A 21,585-nucleotide genomic window follows, 5' to 3' on the forward strand; every position below is an offset into this window, starting at 1 on the left:
TTAAAATGCAAACAGCTAGTGAAAGTGTAATTTCATCTTGTATTTCATAAAGGGAAGTCACCAAGAAACAATGGAGTTGTTAAAAGCCAGAGAGTTAGAAGCAGAGATCAACAGCAAGAGCATGAGAATTCACAAAGTAGACCGCCCTCTCCTAATCAGGGAGTTGTTCTCTATTCTTAGAAAATGTTACGGCCGGGCGTGGTCACGCCTGTAATCCCAGCACTCCGGGAGGCCGAAGCAGGCAGATCGCTTGAGGTCAGGAGTTTGAGACCAGCCTGGCCAACATGGTGAAACCACGTCTCTACTAATAATACAAGAATTGACTGGGCATGGTGGCACATACCTGTAATCTCAGCTGCTAGGGAGGCTGAGACATGAGAATCGCTTGAACCCAGGAGGCAGAGGTTGCAGTGAGTTGAGATCACACCACTGCACTCCAGCCTGGATGACAGAGTGGAACTGTGTCTCAAAAAAAAAAAAAAAAGAAGAAGAAAAAAGAAAGAAGAAAATGTTATATTACAGTGAGATCCCTGTCCGGTATTCTGCAGAAAGGGGCCCTGGAGCCTACGGAGAACTTTGACTAGTGTCACAGAAGCATTGTTTTGTCACGAAAATTCTCCAGCACTAAGCTTTTAGCAAAAGCAAGGTTTGAGAAGAGTACTACGTGGAATTATTATAAAAGCAGTTTCATCCTATTTGCATTTTACATGCCATTTGTCCACGCTAAAGCTTTTTCCCCTGCAGTAATTCTTTGTCCATTTTCCTGTCTGAATTCCAGTCTAACTGTGCTTTGGTCTTATCCTTCCCAGCTTAAGCGAGAGCTTTTTCATGGTGAAAGGCGCAGCCCTCTTCTTACAACAGGGAAGCAGCCCTCAAGGCCAGCGGAGTCTTCAGCACCCCCACAAGCATGCAGGTGAGGGCTCTAAGTTGATACTCTTACATTGGAGCTGCTTTTCTGGACAGCAGAGGAAACTTCCATTGTTGGTGATATTGCTGAGTTTGCAGGCCTTAGAAATAGTGGAGAACACAGGTTTGCAATGACCAGTGCAGGCAGAGGCTCAGATGCTCTTTCTTGAGCACGCCACGCACATTTTCCAACCTTTTATGTCATGTCTGTCTGCGTCAGGAGTAAGGTCATCTGCATCCTGCTGGGATGCAAAGATTTCCTCTCTGTAGTTTATCAGTTAACTGCAGGCTGTAAGTGACTTTTTAACAAATGCACCAAAATGAATTATAACCAGATGTCGTCCACTTGAAAATAACCATCTGTAGTGCTGTATACCTAATCTTGGGATGGATTTCTCCAAGCATTTGAAAAACACTCATTTGGAGAATTTCTTGAAGGGCCTTTGGCTCCAACTCTGAGATAGACACTATAGTAGGAAGTCTTGATTCTGTAATAGTTTGTTTTTAGGAAGTGGACAGAAGTAATAGAGTGAGGATCAAACTGAGTTTAAATAAGAAATGCTTACTAAGTAATAAGACTGGTTTTCTTAGGAGACTTGACTCAGAACTGAAGGCAGTTAGAAAGAGGAATTCAAGAAATGCAGGCCGGGCACGGTGGCTCATGCCTGTAATCCCAGCACTTTGGGAGGCCGAGGCAGGCGGATCACGAGGTCAGGAGATCAAGACCATCCTGGCTAACACGGTGAAACCCTGTCTCTAATAAAAATACAAAAAAATTAGCCGGGTGTGGTGGCGGGCGCCTGTAGTCCCAGCTACTCAGGAGGCTGAGGCAGGAGAATGGCGTGGACCTGGGAGGTGGACCTTGCAGTGAGCCGAGATTGCGCCACTGCGCTCCAGCCTGGGTGACAGAGCGAGACTCCGTCTCAAAAAAAAAAAAAAAGAAACGCTTGCATGGCCCTGCATGGTGTCTCACACCTGTAATCCCAGTGCTTTGGGAGGCTGAGGTGGGAGGATCACTTGAGCCCAGGAGTTTGAGGCTGCAATGAGCTAGGATCACGCCACTGCCCTCCAGCCTGGGTGACAGAGAGAGACTCTGTTTCTTAAAAACAATAACAACAAAAAACACTTATGGCCAGACACAGTGGCTCTCGCCTGTAATTCCAGCACTTTAGGAGGCCAAGGTGAGCAGATCTCACTTGAGCCAAGGAGTTCAGACCAGCCTGAACAACACAGTGAAACCCTATCTCTGCAAAAAATACAAAAATTAGCTGGGCATGGTGGCGCGTGCCTATAATCCCAGCAAGGTGGGGAGCTGAGGTGGGAGGATTGCTTGAGCCCAGGAGGTCGAGGCTGACGCGTCACCACACCCAGCTAGTTTTTTGTGGGTGTGTGTGTAGATGAGGTCTCACTGTGTTGCTCACTGTATTGCTCAGTGAGCCATGATTGCGCCACTGCACTCCAGCCTGGGTGACAAAAAAAAAAAAAGACCCTATCTCAAAAAGAAAGAAAGAAAAAAATGCTTGCATGTAGGTGAATCTTTGTCGTAGATGGCCAGCATATCGGCATTTCTTGGGGAGGCAGTGCATGATTGCATGTCTGTGAGCTGAGAAGGCCTTTACGTTTCAGAGCAGCAGCAGGTGAAACCAACCCATCACAGGTAACCCATTTCTTGTTACCTGTGATCGTTGTGTTCGTTTAACCTCAAGTCATTCAGCTTCATTTTAGATCTGAGTGCTCAGGTTAGAATTCTGCACCATACAATTTATAGCAAACACCAAGGCTCAGTCCGTATTTTCACATACTGATGTTGATAACATTTAGGTCTGTTTTAAGCAAAGAAAATAACTGTCCTGTATAATAGGCAGTGTGGTTTGTGGGAATAGTATTTGTTTTGAAACCAGGCAGACCTGTATTCCAATCCTAGTTCTCCAACTTACTAAGCTGTCATAGGTCGACTTCTAAGCCTCAGTTTCCTAGTCTTTACAATGGGCATCATATACTGGTACCTCAGACAATATGGAAATTTAGAGTTATGCGTGTAACATACCTGCCTTTAGTAGGTGCTGTATATATATGGGTAACTATCATTGTTATTACGATGACTCCTAGTACGATACAGCTATAAGCAGACCCTTCATTCTTTTTTTTTTATTTAATTATATGAAAAGTTTCTTTAGAGACGGATCTCATTACCTTGCCCAGGCTGGTGTGTAGTGGCCTGACCATAGCTCACTGCAGCCTCGACCTCCTGGGCTCAAGTGATCTTCCAGCCTCAGCTTCCTGAGTAGCTGGGACCATAGATGCGCGCATCACCACACCCAGCTAGTTTTGTGTGTGTGTGTGTGTGTGTGTGTGTGTGTGTGTGTGTGTGTGTGTGTGGATGAGGCCTTACTGTGTTGCTCAGGCTGGTCTCCAACTCCTTGCCTCAAGCCATCCCCCCACCTCAGCCTCTCAGAGCATTGGGATTATAGGTTTGAGGCTCCATACTCAGCCAGATTCTTCATTCTTGAATTTGCTAATTATTCTGCCCTCTTAGAAATGTAGCTATTGTTCATGTTTTAACTGTAACACATACAACAAAGCAAATGCTCAAGCTCTGCTCACTAAGTGTCATATACCTCCTTCCTATAATCCGAAGACTAGAAGGGTAGGATGCAAGCCACCGGCTGGCTGACTCTTATGCCCTGAGGTCTGGAGTGGGCGATGAGGTCAGAAGGCAGAGGGGCCACCAGCTGTCCACAGTTGGTCTGTAAGTGACCTTGGGACAGGCACAGACTAGACTTACATTAGTTCCTTTTTTTCCCTAGAATTACCATTACCATCAAGTCTCATGAATGTACCAGAGTCCCCCCAGTAACCACCGTGCAGAGCTGAGTACAATTGAGGGTTAATTCTGTCCGTGGAAAAGTAGTTCAGTTTGTTTCAGCTAGTCTGGTCAATTTGAGACCCTTTTTAGGGCTTGTGTTCTCTGATTTTTTTGTGTGTGGATGTCAGACTGGGGTTTGGATTTCTGTCTGTCAGCAATTCCATATCTCAGCAAACAATCCCACTGAAAGAAGTTTATCTGTGTGGAAAATGTCCCTTTCATTTAGGCATTTATCAGACAGGGGTTTGTTTTTGCTTTCCCCAGTGCAGTTCTGTGACTCGGGTAGATGTGGGGCGGGCAGGCAGGTGAAGAACCCCTCATGGTCCTGTGTTGCGTTGGTGACGTGATGGGTGGAGGAAGGGGTTGGGGAGCTCTATGGCTTTTTTTAATATGAACCCTTATCTCCAAATCACTCATCATAGGAAGCAGGGCCAACATAGGGTGTTACACACTGTGGAATTGTATAACTGGAGAGGACAGATAAGAGGGGCATGGTTCTTTTCTTTTTTACATTTTATTTATTGTGGAAAGAATGCTTAATTGGGCCGAGTTTGGTGGCTCATGCCTATAATCCCAGCACTTTGGGAGGCTGAAGTGGGAGGATCATTTGAACCCAGGAGTTCGAGACCAGCCTGGGCAACATGGCAAAACCGTATCTCTATTGAAAAAAAAAAAAAAAAAGAAAAAGAATGCTTAACATGAGATCTACCCTCCTGACTAGAGGCACAAATTTCTAATGACCCAATTCCTCTCTGAGGCAGGAAGTGCAATTTGGACATCATCTGTCATTCTCCCTTAAAATGAAAAAGATGCTTTTGCAAAAGGAACACACACACTGTTTTCTTTTGGAGCATTTGAGTGTGTAAGCATTATTGATCCTTTTCGGGTTACAATTGTGAGGTATAGGGTAATTTTTTTTTTTTCATTTGTAGAGACAGGGTCTCATCATGTTGCCCAGGGTGGTCTCACACTCCTGTGCTCCAGCGATCCTCCTGCCTTGGCCTCCCAGGTAGCTGGGACTAACTACAGATGTGAACGAACCAGAAAGCCCAGCTAATTTTTTACTTTTCTGTAAAGATGGGGTCTTGCCATGTTGCCCAGGCTGGTCTTGAATGCCTGGCCTCAAGTCCAGCCTTGGCCTCCCAAAGCACTGGGATTACAGGTGTGAGCCACCACACCAGGCTGATATTAGCATCTTTACAGATGAACCTTTCTTCAGAAAGAAATCCTTTCAGATATAAAGAAAAATGTATAAGCTAGAGAAAAAAGCAACCTTGGAGTCACATCTGCTACTTTAATTAATTATGCACCTCCCTTACAATTTTCCCCTCCGTGAAAGTGTGCGCTTCTTCTGACAGGGTCTCCTGCTTCGCGCGAGACTCATGGCCAGTAAGAGACTTTCCTCACTGCACTCCAGGGACACCTCCTGAACCCTGGGGCAGCTCAGAGAAATTCAGAAGCCGCCCCTGGATTACTGCTTGTTTTACATAGTGAAGAAAAAAGAGTACATAATTTTTAGCAAGAAAAGAGAAAATGACAGGTGGTTGTCTATTCAAATTATTTCTCCGGGCAACCAGCATACAGCTGCTGTCTGTAGAGTCACTTAAATATTTCCCCTCCTGGTTATGGAAATAATGTCTGCCTCCAGTGGAAAATGCAGAAATTTGAAGTGGGGCCCAGGGTGGGGTAGCTCATGCCTATAATCCCAGCACTTTGGGAGGCTGAGGCGTGCAGATCACTTGAGGTCAGGAGTTCAAGACCAGCCTGGCCGACATGGTGAAACCCTGTCTCTACTATAAAAACAAAAATTAGCTGGGTATGGTGATGGGCGCCTGTAATCCCAGCTACTTGGGAGGCTGAGGCAGAAGAATTGCTTGAATCCAGGAGGCGGAGGTTGCAATGAGCCAAGATTGCACCACGGCACTCCAGCCTGGGCGACAGTGTAAGACTCTGTCTCAAAAAAAAAATTAAAAAAAGGAAGAAGAAGTTGTTTGAAGAGGAAACATGATACTCTGTCCTTCTTCTCTAATGATGAACTCCTAGCAAATGCCTTACTTCCAGCCACAGCTGTCGTTTCTAGGCACCCCAACCTGCCGAGTAACATTGCCTTGGATGAAATAACAGTTTTCTCTAGGCTTGCCTGTATTTTCCACATTTTGTATTTGGAAACCTATATTGTATGTATTTCAGGAAATAAGAGCAACTTTTAACAACATGACAGTAAGCTCCATGTCACCCATCCGCATCACACAGTATTCAGGGTGGTGTAAGAGAAATGGAGACTTGAAGTTTTTGTGGTGATTCTCCTGTGGTGTAGGTAGACAAATTTTAACTTCTCAATCTTTTTCCAGGCCCTCAACATCAGCCTTTCAGAGGTTTGTTTCCTAGAAAGTAGGTAGGAGACCTTTTAAACCTTTCTTTATTGCTCCACCAGGTGACCTGCCTCAGCATCTGCAGGTGATGATCAACCTTCTGCGTTGTGAAGACAGAATCAAGCTGGTAAGAAGCGGTGAGAATGTCAAATTTAAAAAAATTTTTTTTTTTTTTTTTTTTTTTAGTTTTTGTGAGATGAGGGTCTTGCTCTGTTGCCCAGGCTGGAGTGCAGTGGCATGATCCTAGCTCACTACAGCCTCAAACTCCTGGGTTCAAGCAATCCTCCCACCTCCACCTCCTGAGTAGCTGGGACTACAAGTGTATACCACTAATTTTTTAGAAAATTTTGTGGATGTGGGGTCTTGCTGTTTTGCCAGGCTGGTCTTGAACTCCTGGCCTCAAACAATTCTCCTGTCTCCGCCTCCCAAAGTCCTGGGGTTATAGGTGTAAACCACCGTGCCCAGCCAGCACGTTTTAATTTTTAATTGTGAAACTTGGTGGGGAACCATTCATGAATGATAGGGGGAAAAGCTTCTACATTACAACAAATTCTCCTCAAATTGTTCACTAAAGCGAAAGCCAGGTTGACTCCTTAGTACCCCAGAGGAGCCACAGGAGGGATGAAACAGGTCTCTACGGCAGTTAAATAAGCTAAATAAGAACTTTCTTTGGATTTCATGTGTTCACTGATTTCTTGCATTTTGGTTGTCTCCTCTGAGCCAGGCAGCGTCCCTGGTGCTACAGAGAGAAACGAGGCCTGGTTCCTGCTGTCAAGAACTTCCTCTTTGTGTGTTTTTTTGTTGTTGTTATTGTTGTTTTTGGTGGTGTTTGAGATGGAATCTCACTCTGTCGCCCTGGCTGGAGTGTGGTGGTGTGATCTTAGCTCACTGCAACGTCCACCTCCCAGGTTCAAGAGATTCTCGTGCCTCAGTCTCCTGAGTAGCAGGGATTACAGGCGCACACCATCACGCCTAGCTAATTTTTGTATTTTTAGTAGAGATGGGGTTTTGCCATGTTGGCCAGTCTGGTCTCGAACTCCTGACCTCAAGTGATCTGCCTACCTTTGACTCCCAAAGTGCTGGGATTGTAGGCCTGAGCCACTGGACCCAGCCAAGGATTTTCTCTTCATTTTTAACTCCCGGAGGGAAAGGTAGAACACTGAAAGTGTTGATCTTGCGTTGGAGATGGGAGGGAGGCACCACCTCCAAAGGCAGGCCAGTGAGAGCATGTCTGCCCTGTTCCAGGCCGTGCGCCTGGAGAGCGCCTGGGCGGACCGGGTCCGGTACATGGTAGTGGTGTACAGCAGCGGGCGCCAGGACACCGAGGAGAATATCTTGCTGGGAGTGGACTTTTCCAGTAAGGAAAGGTGAGTTTGATGAGCTAGGTGTTCCCTTCTGTGTGGGAGGCAAGAGTTGCTGCTAGAAAAAGGTTTCCATGGTCCCATATCCATGTGGGAGAGGGCTGCGTCCTGATGGAGAGCCTAGGGTGTCGACACTGGGAACACTAGGGTGTGCCATTTCAGCTCTGTGTGCCAGGCACCGTGCCAGCTCCAGGCTGTGCTCTCGGAGCTCAGAGTCGATTGAGAGGACAGAAAGTTATGCTGTGCTTAGAGAGGTTTCACGCCAGCTGCTATAGAGTGGGGCACCTTAGCCAGGAATGCTTCCTAAAGGAGGTGACAACAACGCCAAACCCAGAAGGCCAAGCCAGAGTCCGCCAAGGGAAGCAGGAGACCCTCCCAGGCAGAGGGGCCCATGGAGAAGTATGGAGATTGGTGGGTCTCCTCTCAGATACCTTACCCCATAGTGATACTCCACAGGTTCCCAAGTGGAGTGGGAACTCCATCTTCATGGCACATCCTAGTCAGAGGCTTGAAGAGTAGCTTGTAATTTCCCACTAACTGGAGACCAAGTAAGTTAGAGCATTGACCCCATGATGTGTGTGAAATGAGAGTGGGATCACTCCCCTGACATCTCAGATAAATGAATGCCTGTGAGATCATTGCAAAACCTGGATTTGTTCAAACTAGATTAGACTCCCTTTATTCATCATTCATTCATCGACTCATTCGTTAAGCGTGTGATATATTTGCATTCTCCTGTGTATGAGGCAATGGACTAGGCCCAGGTAAACAAAGAAGTAACAGCACAGTTCTTGGCCTCAGAGGGCTTCTAAGTGAGCTTGGAAGACAGTCACAACCAGGTAGGAGGGAGAGAGTGACTGAGAGGTGCTGGGGTTTTGTGAGACCACAGGAGGAGGTGGCTACTGAGAGCACCTGGCAGGACCTTTCTGGCAGGAGTGAAGCCTAAGCTGAATCTTAACGGGCAAGTGGGCAGTCAGGCGAGCTCTAGGGTGGAGGCAGAGCCGCGAGGTGCATTTGAAGAGCATTTCAGGCAGAATGAACAGCAGAAACCCGTCAGGGAGGCTGTGAGTGTCATGGTAACAGTACGGTCTTGTCTTGTTCCCGTGAGAGCTTCTGTAAGTCACATGCTAGCAACTGAGACTTGGATGCTTTTTAGAAGGAAATGAATAAAAAAAGGAGGACATTTCTTTTATGACATGCCCCCCACCCCTGCAGTACATAATAAATAGCACTATGAGAAAGTTTCCTGTGACACATGTAGGAGATGGAGTTGGGGCTGGCATCTGTGGCCTTGACCTGGTTGGGAACCCGGGGCTAGAAGAACCTGTAGCATAGGAGGTGTTAGGATATGAGCTCTAAAGAGCCACTTGGAGACTGGAGGGCATGGTCCATTAGGACGGGGTGCCACCAGGCAGATGCTCTCAGAAATGCCCAGAGCCCCATCTGTTTGGCCATTATCTGTATGGTTGTGAGGCATAGCGGTGTTTAGTGTTTGACCGTCTTGCAGTTGTAATTGTTCTTCCAATGACTATCCAGCTTTTCAGAATCTTTCTGAGGCAGGGACTTTCCTCACAAGTGTGGCCTGTTCCAATAATGCTTTCTGATCCTGAACGGAAATCGGCCTCTTGTGGCCTGTGCCCATCGTCTTGATCTGAACCATGGGAGCGGTGTGGAAGCCCAGTCCTCCTGACTGTAAAGTACAGCACACCTACAAAATGCCTCCGTGGACGTCTCATTTAGCCCCTTCATCCCCCTGGGGTGGGTAGTCCTACCTCAGGTTTTACACATGACAGAAGCTCACGAGGCTGCAGTGATTACCCCAGGGCCATCCCAGTAAGTGGCCGGCCTGGGACTTGGAGGCAGGGCTTTTCCTGTCGACCTGCTGAATGAATAGATCCCACACATTCTTTCCCAGCGGGCTGCAGCTCTCTTCCTGTACACCCCCTTGCTCATTCATTCACTTCTAGGTTTATCGTGTATGGATTTGTTAGCTCTTTCCCTGTGCCGGGTGCCCCACCAGGTGCTGGGGCCACATCAGGGAGCATGGCAGACACACCTGCAGTCTCACAGAGCTCACAGGCCAGCAGTCATGGGCATGCCTTAGATGCACACACGTGCACTCCACTGCTGCCTGGCTGGAGGAGACAGGCCCATGTGCTCATCCGCACCGCCCCCACGGTGCTCTTCCCTCCCACCCTCTCCTCCCTTTGCCTCCCCTCGGCACCTGACTTCCCTCTCCCTGTGGTTCCCTCTCCCTGTGGTTCTCTTGCCTCCACTGCATGCTCCTCCCTCAGGTTCGAGTCTCTGCACCCTCTGAGCAGGAGCCACAGCCCACGTGTGGGCACCGACCCCAAGGCCAGGGCAGGTCTCTGAGGTTGGAGAGGGCGATCGAGAGGCCACCCAAGGTGAGCAGGGGCCTGGCAGGAACCAGAACTAAGCAGTCCTTCCTGTCGCTGGGCCTGATGCAGCTGTCTTCCGTGCCCAGGGAATCCCGGGGGCTGGGAACTGGGCCTTCTCCTGCAGCTCCCACATTGCCTGGGCACCAGGCTGTTGTCTTCCTTCCTGGCTTGAAAACAAAGTCCAGGTCCCCACCAGAAGCGTTTGACCTGCTGAGGGAGCAATATACTTGTTTTTTCTAAATTCCTTCCTTGGGATTTTGTTTTTTGATTCCCCCTGCCAAAAAAAAAAAAAAAAAGAAAGAAAAAGAAAAGAGACGAGCATTGCCCCCAAAGGGGATCTTCATAAGAGTCCAAGTGCTGTCCAAAAGGCAGCATTGGAATGACGGCTGCTGCACAGGCTCGCACACTCTCACTTAGCTTTTTGTTTATGTTTTTGTTTTTAAGACAGGGTCTCACTCCATCACCCAGGCTGGAGTGCAGTGGTGCGATCTGGGCTCACTGCAACCTCTGCCTCCCGAGTTCAAGCGATTCTCCTGCTTCAGCCTCCTGAGTAGCTGGGATTACAGGCATGCGCCACCATGCCTGGATAATTTTTGTATTTTTAGTAGAGACAGGATTTCGCCATGTTAGCCAGGATGATCTTGAACTCCTGACCTCAAGTGATCAACCCTCCTCGGCCTCCCAAAGTGCTGGGATTACAGTCATGAGCCACCGCACCCAGCCTCCCTCAGAGTCTTGTATCTGCATATGCATCCTGGGGAGACCAGAGCAGCCACACCACCGTAGGGTTCAATCTTGGATTCTTTTCTCTTCTCTTTTCTTTTTCTCTCTTCCCTCCCCTTTCCCTTCCCTTTCCCCTCCCTTTCCCTTTCCCCTTCCCCTTCCCCTTCCCCTTCCCTTCCCTTCCCCTTTCCTTACCTTTCTCTTTCCTCCTTCTTCTTCTTTTTTTTTTTTTTATGTGGAGACAGGATCTCCCTCTGTCACCCAGGCTGGAGTGGTGAAATCACGGCTCATTGCAGCCTTGACCTCCCAGGCTCAATCATTTCTCCTACCTCAGCCTCCTGCGTTACTGGGACCACAGGCCCATGCCACCATTCCCAGCTGATTTTTTTAATATATATAATTTTTTTTTTTTTTTTTTTTTTTTTGAGACGGAGTCTCGCGCTGTCACCCAGGCTGGAGTACAGTGGCGAGATCTCAGCTCACTGCAAGCTCCGCCTCCCGGGTTCACGCCATTCTCCTGCCTCAGCCTCCTGAGTAGCTGGGACTACAGGCACCCGCCACCATGCCTGGCTAATTTTTTGTAGTTTTAGTAGAGACGGGGTTTCACCGTGTTAGCCAGGATGGTCCTGATCTCCTGACCTTGTGATCCGCCCGCCTCGGCCTCCCAAAGTGCTGGGATTACAGGCGTAAGCCACTGCGCCTGGCCAATATATATAATTTTTTTTAAAAATCACTATTGCACGTGCTGGTCTCAAACTCCTGGGCTCAAGCAGTCCTCTTGTCTCCACCTCCCAAAGTGCCAGGATTATAGGTATGAGCCACCACACCCGAGCAGGATTATGTTTTCAATTCGGATTGGGAACGTTTTGAGTGCCATGAGCGTACACCACTGTCCACGCATCAGTGTTTTGCCATCAGTGAAGGACTCCACGATGGAGTCTTGGAACAGATTGGTTTCCTGCCTGGACCGCCAGACCCATCTGGCTTCTCTGTTCCTGTCATACAGGCCCTAGGAACTTGGAGCCTGCTTTCTTCTTCTGCAATTGCTCCCACCCACTTTATCCTTTGGGGTCACTCTTCCTCTAAAGATTCAGTTTCCTTAGCTACGTATCCCTTTCCTGTTTCCCATATATGCTCCCCAGGTGGAGACAAGAGGACTGCTTGAGCCCAGGAGTTTGAAACCAGCCTGGGTAATATACTGGGACCTTATCTCTACAAAAAGTTTTTTTAAAGAAAGCTGGGCATGGTGGCATATGCCTGTGGTCCTAGTTAGGAGGCTGAGGTAGGAGGATTGATTGGGCCCGGGAGGTGGAGGCTGCGGTGAGCTGTGATTACACCACTGTACTCCAGCCTGGGCAATGGAGCAAGACGCTGGCTCAAAAAAAGAAAGAAAGAAAAATATGCTTCCCATGGGCCCACCTTCCTTGTGAAAATCTTATTGTTAATCATTGTAGGACTGCTGGAAACTCACAAAAGGAATAGCTAGGGGACGACAGGAGATAAGGGCAGTTGTTGCAGTCCTGCCTGGTCCCTGTTCCTTGCTCCTGGCTCGAGTTGAAGGTTGTGAGCAGAAGTCCCCTGTGGGCTGACCCTCTTGCACATCCGTGTCCAAGGGAGGCCGGTCTAGGGGTTTAGTTTCCACATGGTTTCATGTGCTCCTTATTTCCTATGGGCAGTCTCATCCCTGCCCACTTGTCCTCCGCCTGTCCTGGGAGGCCCCACCCCTGGCCTAGGCCTGGCCTTGGCGCCCCGTGTCCTGTTCTCTCTGCAGCTCTCTGTGCTGTACCCACCTCCTTATCAGTCCCTGGCAAGGGTCATCAGTGCTCAGGTTGGGTCTTCTAGACTGCATGTTCCCAGGGCACCATCTGACCTAGCTTCTGCCTATCGGACTTGGGCTCCACAGGGACCCCTTCCTTGCCTCCTCCTGGCGCTGACACAGCCATGTGGTCCCTAGAGCTCTGTGAGGCCCAACATAAATTATATTTTGCAATACTGTGAGAGAAATACAGTTAGTCCCTCCGGAGTGGGTAGGATGGCAGGGAGGGACCTCAGAATTTGCCCAACCCAAAAAAGCCTGAGTGTCATTGGCCAGAAGGGCTTGGAACAACCTTCCCCACAGATATAGAAGCGTGGGGTTGAGAAGAGTCCTGCATGGGGCAGGCTGCTACCCGAAGGGGAGCTGGGTCTGTGATCCGCAGAGGCCCCACCCACACGGGCACACAAAAACATGACCGTGGTGTTGGCAGCAGCAGAGATGGAAGCATGAGATTCCTGAGGTCCGCGGAGCTGGCCCTTGGCACAGTTACAGCGGCTTCTCACAAGCCAACTTTCAAATGCCTGGAGAGTTTTCATCATAATCTGAGGACTCTCCGATAAGCCCTTTCTTTCCCTGCTTTTCAGTGGCGCCAGTCTCTGCAGTCATTTGGTCTCATTTCACTGGTAGGATGGGCAAAACAAAACCAGATTAAGCGAGGTTGTAAAACAGCAACCACACTAAAGGTGCAGGTGCACAGGTTCGAAAGTGAGCTCCGGGAACGGTGTGAGCACACTCCCCTCCTTGCCACCCAGGACAGGCCGGGCCGGGCTTGGCCACTGGTGCTTGCCTATGTACCCCCGAGTACACATGTGGCCTCCGCCAGCAGAACACCAGCCCTGGGCGGCTGCCTCCCTGCTGCAGAGTGGGCATGCGGTCAGCGCACACTGCACCCAAGAGCCTCGGCTGAGCACTTACGGAGTTGTGTCCACAGGGCCATCCTAGACCTGTGTCTTCTAGAATTCATCAGTGAACAGTTCCTATGCAGACAGCCTAAGGGCCACTGCCACACGTACATCCAACAGCCCGTCCTGGACCAGGTGGTAAGCTGGAAAGGCTGTGCATGTACGTGGGTAGACACTGACTCCACATGTCTTCTCTCCCCTCTCGCAGTAAAAGCTGCACCATTGGGATGGTTCTCCGACTGTGGAGTGACACGAAAATCCACCTTGATGGAGATGGGTAAGGAGGTCTTTAAAAGATTCTCTCACTGTATGTAGGCTTTGAAACATGAGCTGGTTCGGGCATCCTTGGATGATCATTAGCACAGAATGACACGTGTGGCGGGAGTGTCACAGCAGGAGAATTCGTATTGCCTTTGAGTGAGCTCCACGAGGGAGGGTATGTTTTGGACGTCCCGTCAGGGAGTTTAGCTCATGAAGTATCAGTGGGAGCTATTACAGGAGATAGGCTGCTAGTGTGAAGTTCAAGACAGCGGTAAACCGATATCCATCCACTACCTCAATGGGTTAAGTGAACTCTCACCACATGCCCTCCACAGGGCTCGTCCTGAAAGTTCACCGATGAATGTGGTGCAGCAGGAACTCACCAGCTTTGGGGGTACAAGGAAAGACATACAACTGGCAGGCACAACAAGGTTTCAGGTGCCACCCTGGGAGCCACAAAGGAGGAATGAACCAGTTCCACCCGGGCAGGCAGGCAGGGGATGAGGGCTGTCCAGCGTCCGCACACATTCACTCCCAGGGAGGTGCGTGGGCACGGTGACGAGAAGAAACAGAATAGGAAAGTGGCCCGACACGGGGATTCTAAGCAGGTCAGAGTTATGTTGCTTCATAGGATGGGAAGAGAAAAATAAAAATTTGATTTGTTGTTTAAGCGATGGGGTTATGGGGATATTTTTCCTTTTTAAAATTTATTTTAATATATTTGTATGATTTTTTTTTTTCTCTTTTTTTCAATGGAGTCTCACTCTGTCACCCTGGGTGGAGTGCAGTGGTGCGATCTCAGCTCACTGCAACCTCCACCTCCTGGGTTCAAGCTATTCTTCTGCCTCAGCCTCCCAGGTAGCTGGGATTACAGGCATCTGCCACCATGCCTGGCTAATTTTTGTAGTTTTAGTAAAGACGGGGCTTCACCATGTTGGCCAGGCTGGTCTTGAACTCTTGGCCTCAGGTGACCCATCCTCCTCAGCCTCCCAAAGTGCTAGGATTATAGGCGTGAGCCACCACCCCTGGCCTGTATTAATTTTTTATATTTTATATTAGTATTTTTAGATTAACACATTTATATTAATGTATTAATAGATATTTTTATATATTATTTTCCGTGCAATCCTATGAATATAGTTTCCATGCAATTACAAAAAGGAACAGCTGGGCCTATGGGGCAGGAGGTGGCAGGGAGGCAGGAACCATATGGGAACATAGAAGAGACGCTCTTGGAGTTCTTCACCTGGCACCCTTTGCCAGGCTTTCAGGTTTTGGTGGAACTTGCATTGCTGGGTTCAAAACAAGCCCTCCTCACCTGAGAACGTGTCTCTTTCTGCCCTTGCCCATGTCTCTGCCGAAGCAGGTTCCATAAAATCCCTCATCAGGCGGCATGAGATGTGCTTGTTCCCAGTGTGCACGGTGGGCCAGCTCCCCACTCCCAGAGTGATTTCACTCAAGGCGCTGATTTCTCACCACAGATACCTTTCTCTCTGTTTTTTATTCTCAGTGGGTTCAGCGTGAGCACAGCAGGAAGGATGCACATATTTAAGCCTGTGTCGGTCCAGGCCATGTGGTAAGTGTGGTTTTAGGGATTTTTTAACTCCCTAGAAATATTTTCTTAGCTGACAGCATGAGTAGAAAAACCGCTTCTACCAAGAAGCTCATTATATATGTGCATGTTGAAGGGGGCACAAAATATATGTAACATAAAGTTTATCATTTTCACCATATTTAAAGGCACAATTTTCAGTGGCATTAAGTATATTCACAATGTTTGGGGCGTTGGGTTTCTTGTTTTTTTTTTTTGAAACAGGGTCTTGCTCTGTCTGTCTCCCAGGCTGGGGTGCAGTGGTGTGATCATGGTTCACTGCAGCCTTGACCTCCCAGGCTCAGGTGATCCTCCCGCCTCAGCCTCCCAAGTAGCTGGGACTACAGTCATGCACCACCACACCCAGCTAACTTTTGTATTTTTTTTTTTAAGAGATGGGGTCTCACTATGTTGCCCAGGCTTGTCTCAAACTCCTGGCCTCAAACAGTCCTCCCACCTCTGCCTCCCAAAGTGCTGGGATTCCAGGCTGAGCCACCGCACCTGGCCTCAGCCTATATTTTTGTAAAAAGAAGCAAAATGGGCTGGGCATGGTGGCTTATGACTGTAATCCCAGCACTTTGGAAGGCCACGGTGGGCGGATCACCTGAGGTCAGGAGTTTTGAGACCAGCCTGGCCAACATGGCAAAACCCTGTCTCTACTAAAAATATAAAAAATGGCCAGGTGTGATGGTGCACACCTGTAGTCCCAGCTACTCAGGAGGCTGAAGCAGGAGAATTACTTGAACCCAGGACATGGAGGTTGCCATGAGCCGAGATCACGCCCCTGCACTCCAGCCTGGGCGACGGAGTCAGACTCTGTCTCAAAAAAAAAGTAGTAGTAGTAGTAAAAGAGGGTGACTAAATAAAACATAGATTCTTAATATTGTTTCCCAGTCTGCCTCCCCAAACCTTTTCAGTTAGTTTTTGTATTAAAATGACTTTCTAGAACTTGTTTCCTTAAGAAATGTAAGCATCTAAGCTATTAGAACGTTGATGGGGGGATGGGTGGAAATGTAATTATTTAGAATGCAGGCAGATGTCTCTGTTGCATATTAAAGACTTTTTCTTCCAGCTGCTAAGCTTCATTGTGGGTCTTATGTTCAATATGGGTCATAGGAACATCTGTTCAGGGTTACCACAGCTTCAGGAGCAGTTCTTAATTCTCTGGAGTTAATTAATGGGTTGTGAAGTAGCCCATGAACCACCTGATTGGAAGAGTTGTGAAGCAGTTTGTTGTTGTTTGTTTCTGCCCCTCTTTGGAAATGATGTGGGGTGTTCTGGCCACTCTTAGATTCAATCAGTGAATATGTCCCAGGGATTAGCTCTATGCCCTGGCGGGCTGAATGTTTCAGGCTGTGTGCATTCCCCAGCGCCCGTACGTGTAAGTGCGACCCCAAGAGTGAGCCCTTTACAAACCCCCCTTCTCAGCCGGGCACGGAGGCTCAAGCCTGTAATCCCAGCGCTTTGGGAGGCCAAGGCGGGTGGATCACTTGAGGCTGGGAGTTCGAGACCAGCCTGGCCAACATTGTGAGACCCCATCTCTCCTAAAAATACAAAAATTAGCTGGGCATGGTGGTGGGCACCTGTGATCCCAGCTACCCCGGAGGCTGAGGCAGGAGAATTGCTTGAACCCAGGAGGCGGAGATTGCAGTGAGCTGAGAACACGCCACTGCACTCTAGCTTGGGTGACAGAGCGAGACTCTGTCTCAAAAAGAAATAATCAACCAATCAATCATTGCCCTTCCATTCCCATATTTGAACCCCTTTGTCAGAGGAGAAAACCCCGCATCTCTTGTGCCTTCCCAGGCCTGACCCAGCCTTCTCCTCTCCCCAGGTCTGCCCTGCAGGTGCTTCACAAGGCCTGTGAAGTGGCCCGGAGGCACAACTACTTCCCTGGGGGTGTAGCTCTCATCTGGGCCACCTACTATGAGAGCTGCATCAGCTCCGAGCAGAGCTGCATCAACGAGTGGAACGCCATGCAGGACCTGGAGTCCACGCGGCCTGACTCCCCCGCGCTGTTTGTGGACAAGTAAGTGCAGCACCGCTGGTGTGAGCGCACCCGAGCCCACAGGCACCTGCCTCTCCCCCACCTGCTCTGTGCCCGATCCTGAACCTACACTGGGCCACCCCTCCCCTGGAGTCCCCTGAGTGAGAGCCCCAGCTTTCTCAGAACCAGCGTTTAAAGCGGGGGTCTATGACACAGGCCCCTGTCCCGTGCAAAAAAAAAAAAAAAATTGATGAATTTGGTGAATGCATTTCTGGGGATGGGGTCCATAACTCCCATCAGACTCTCAAAGGAATGTGTGGCCCTTTGTGTTCCCAACTCCTTGCAGTACTCTGTGGTCTGGCCTTTTCTCTTCAGATTACCAGAGACTTAATTCCCAGAGCCTCCTGCTCTGCTCTGAGGAAAATAAGGAATGTGTCCTCTGCTTCCTTGGATCCAAAAACACCACAGCTGAGGGCAGCCTGCCTTTGCAGCAGCCGTGGTGAACCACATGACCTGTGTCCTGTGACCTATGACAGCACTGACGTGGAGGGGCCATAACTCCCTAAAGTCTAGTTAGGGAGTATGCTGGTCGCCCCTCCCCTCAGGGTCAGGACCCTGCTCCCTCAGTGTGGTGTTCCTCCAGGACACTGCATTTTGGGAGTACTATGGATAAACCGCAGCGTGTTCAGAGGGCAGAGACCTGAAGGGTGGGAAGCCACATTAGAAGAGGGCCTTGAAATCATGGAGGAAGGATAGTTGCCTTTGAATATTTGAAGATTCCTTATGGGGAAGAAGGATTATCCTGGTCTGTGTACCCGCTAGAGTTAAAACCAGAGCAGGGAAATACCCAGATTTTGATTCCGAGGAAGAAGGGGATAGTGGGAGCTGCTGCAGCTGGACCGGGCTGCCTCGAGACAGTGAGGTCCTCATGCCCGACGTGTTTGAGCAGAGACTCAAGGGCCCAGGGCCCTAGGGATATTGCGCTGGGCATCCCGGCATCTTGCCCTAAGAGCGTCTGAGCAAGGAGTGAGTTTCCACACTGTCCTCTTCCCCCCTTGACCTGCTCCCCGTTCTGTTGACTCCCGTGGGGATTCTAGAGCTGCGGTGGGTTTTCTGTGCACCTCTCCCTACTGCCTGAGAACGTGCACACCACGAAGTGTGCTCTCCTTGCCAAGCCGCGTTCTGTTTAGACCCAGGAGCATCTGGCATTCCTATAACCTCTGACCTCAAGCTTTCTACAACTCCTTGCTCTCCTAAACGTCGTTTTTTTCCAGGCCCACTGAAGGGGAAAGGACCGAGCGCCTCATCAAAGCCAAGCTCCGAAGCATCATGATGAGCCAGGATCTAGAAAATGTGACTTCCAAAGAGGTAAGACAACTCCTCCCTTTATTGCAGGTCAGAGGTCACGCAGCCTTCATGTGTCCTGCTCCCAAAAGTGCAGCAAAAGCAGGCCCAACACCTGGTTGTCTTTACCTGTCCCCGTGTTAGCCCCTGGAGGCTTTTTTCCTGCCTTGTTCTACAATCGCAGCAGGCCTTGGAGTCAGACTCCAGTTTGATTCCAGATCTGCTGCTTATCAGCTATGAGACATTGAGCAAATTTCTTGGCCTTTGTGAGCCTCACCTATATGACCTTTGGGGAGAATTCCCTGAGATCCACAGACTGCACCGAGAAGCATTAACCTGTTTTAATAACACCTCCTTGTTCTCTCTTCCGCTCCCTATTACCTTGGGGTTTTTTTTTTTTTTTTTTTTTTTGAGACAGAGTCTCGCTCTGTCGCCCAGGCTGGAGGGCAGTGGCCGGATCTCAGCTCACTGCAAGCTCCGCCTCCCGGGTTCACGCCATTCTCCTGCCTCAGCCTCCCGAGTAGCTGGGACTACAGGCGCCCGCCACCTCGCTCGGCTAGTTTTTTGTACTTTTTAGTAGAGACGGGGTGTCACTGTGTTAGCCAGGATGGTCTCGATCTCCTGACCTCGTGATCCGCCCGTCTTGGCCTCCCAAAGTGCTGGGATTACAGGCTTGAGCCACCGCACCCGGCCTACCTTGGGTTTTATGGAGGAGACAGCAGACTTGTTTCTCCACAGGATGACAGCTGACCTGCAAGTATCAAATTCTAGAATAATTTCTGTCTCCCTTTTTACCTTTTCATGTTTTTTCCTGGATCACTTTTTTTTTCATTGCTTTTTATTCAAAGCATGCAATGAATTATAATAAGAGATTAAACTGGGTGGATCTAAGAGGTTAAAATTGACATTTTAAAAGTTCATATATAATCTCTTTTTTTCTTTTTTCTTTTTTTTTTTTTTAAGAGACTTGGTCTTCCTGTGTTGACCAGGCTGGTCTTGAACTCCTGGCCTCCAGGCGGTCCTCCCACCAAGGCCTCCCAAAGTGCTGGGATTACAGGCATGAGCCACTCCATCCAGCCCTGTCTTTTAATTAATGAATACATTTTTTAAAAATCATATTGTGATATCTTTCCAAGAAAGATAGAACTGATTTTAGATTATTTGATGTATTTGACATTTAATTATAAAAGTAAAAGCACTTTAAACTTGGTAGAAGAGATCTCATGGAAATCAGATTCCTTATTTGAAATAATAAACTTAACCCAGTTGAGTTTACTTCTAAGCTGAGTAACCTGCATTCCTGCCACCCACGCATGTACGTTGCGTGTGTCTAAATGTATTACCCTGAAAGAGAAAAAACTACCATTTTTGGAAATAGCCACAGTTTGTATTGTAACTTTAATTCTTTTGAGGCGGACAGTTGTTTTCTTTAACAAATCACTTTTCCTAATATTTTCTACTCCACAGATCCGTAATGAATTAGAGAAACAGATGAATTGTAACTTGAAGGAATTCAAGGAATTCATAGACAACGAGATGCTACTTATCTTGGGACAAATGGACAAGCCCTCCCTTATCTTCGATCATCTTTATCTCGTAAGAGGCATGGCCCTGGCAGTATCTGGTTTAGGGGACATAAATCAGACCCTGGTTGTTTGGAGTTTGCAGCAAGTCCAGGAGAAAAAGCAGGCAAAGAACTTAAGTTGCCAGAGCCTCCATCCTGGCTGGCAGGAGCGCCCCTCTTTGGCGCCTTCTCCGGCCTGCAGCCTGCTGATGTGCTCTTGAGCCAGCTGTTTGAGGCGTGGCTCCCGGCTGAGCTGCGGGGAGTTGTTTGGGGGCTATTTGGCCTAGTCAGCTGGCATGTGTTTCAGACTCCCTCAAACCCTTTGTCTTCTTCGGTCACTAACACATAGGCCCCATCCGTTACTTCCAAGTGGTTTGTGGGCTAAAAAAGCCCCAGTTACTAAAGGAAGCATCCTCACCAAACCCCAGAATTATGCCTAGGCATCCTGAGACGTGAGACATGAGAAACAACAGGGAGGAGAGATCACACGGCTGACACGGAGCTCCCGCCGAGCTTGTCCAGACAGCTTTTCCATGCCCGGCTCCAGGGCCGCTGGAAGCCTTCACCCTGGTCCTGTAGCTCTGGGTGGGTTGTACTGATTTCTGTGCACCTCCGCGGCTAGCTCAGATTATCTTAATGCTGTAAATCTCCATAGAAGGCAACTGGCAGGTTTTCAAAGTCAGAGAGGCTATAGAGGAAGGCACGTTACTAAAATTAGAGAGGCCTGGTGGTGTAATGAAGATCAAGGCCCACCAGGGCCCGGGTTCCCACTCCTCAGCCTCAACAGCTATATGGCTTGGAAGAAGTCACTTTCCCTCTTTTTTTCTTCATCCTATACCCCAAGGGATGACTATGAGGATTAAATAAAATACAAACTGGGCACAGAGGCTTATGCCTGTAGTCCCAGCTACTCAGGAGGCTGAGGCGGGAGGATAGCTTTAGCCTAGGAGTTCAATGCCAGCCTGGGCAACACAGTGAGACCTTGTCTCTAAAAAATAGGTTTTTTTAATAAAATAAAACAAAAAATACATATTTAAAGCACCGAGTGCAGTTTCTGTAGGTGCTAATAAATGGTAACCATTGTTAGAGGAGAAAGCGCTTCCTGGGAAAGCTAAGGAAGTAAATTTAGTGCTAGTAAATTTTAGTAAATTTTGTTTTCTGTAGGAAGTAATTAAGTTATGTGTATGTCATGATATCTATGTAGATATATAGATATGTGTATTTTTAATATATTTCTGTGTACAAATCTATATAGATTTCATAGTTATTGATTAAGATGTATGTACATGTGTGGATTTGAAAGCCGTGGGCAGTTGTGGGCACTGATCTCTCTGGAAGTCTGTTGATTTCCCTGGTCAGAAGGGAACAGAAGGCACCTTCGTCCTGTCTTTCTCCACTAGGTGGCAGTCACAGCAAGAGGATGCTCACAGCTTCAGTGGCGCTCGCGTTATTTTTTTGGTGTGGTTCGGTGCTTTATGTCACTTTTTCCATGA

At 48.5% G+C, this 21,585-nt stretch overlaps 1 protein-coding gene across 5 annotated transcripts in view; it reads left to right on the forward strand.

The window, feature by feature from the left end:
- Nucleotides 1-21,585, forward strand: part of LOC105468325 (slingshot protein phosphatase 1) — a 75,945-nt gene that overhangs the window by 33,286 nt on the left and 21,074 nt on the right. For 3 of the 5 annotated variants that reach the window (XM_071071174.1, XM_071071175.1, XM_011718415.3), the window contains 8 exons: nt 810-913; nt 6,207-6,271; nt 7,390-7,511; nt 13,554-13,622; nt 15,117-15,182; nt 17,032-17,226; nt 18,459-18,552; nt 19,996-20,124. In XM_071071174.1, the coding sequence (XP_070927275.1) occupies nt 810-913; nt 6,207-6,271; nt 7,390-7,511; nt 13,554-13,622; nt 15,117-15,182; nt 17,032-17,226; nt 18,459-18,552; nt 19,996-20,124 (844 nt within the window). Of the gene's footprint in view, nt 1-809; nt 914-6,203; nt 6,282-7,389; nt 7,512-13,553; nt 13,623-15,116; nt 15,183-17,031; nt 17,227-18,458; nt 18,553-19,995; nt 20,125-21,585 lie in introns of those variants that run through there. The other 2 variants (XM_071071176.1, XM_011718417.3) reach the window with 2 other exon arrangements.

This window comes from Macaca nemestrina, chromosome 10 (assembly GCF_043159975.1).
Source record: "Macaca nemestrina isolate mMacNem1 chromosome 10, mMacNem.hap1, whole genome shotgun sequence".
NCBI classification, from domain to species: Eukaryota; Metazoa; Chordata; class Mammalia; order Primates; family Cercopithecidae; genus Macaca; species Macaca nemestrina.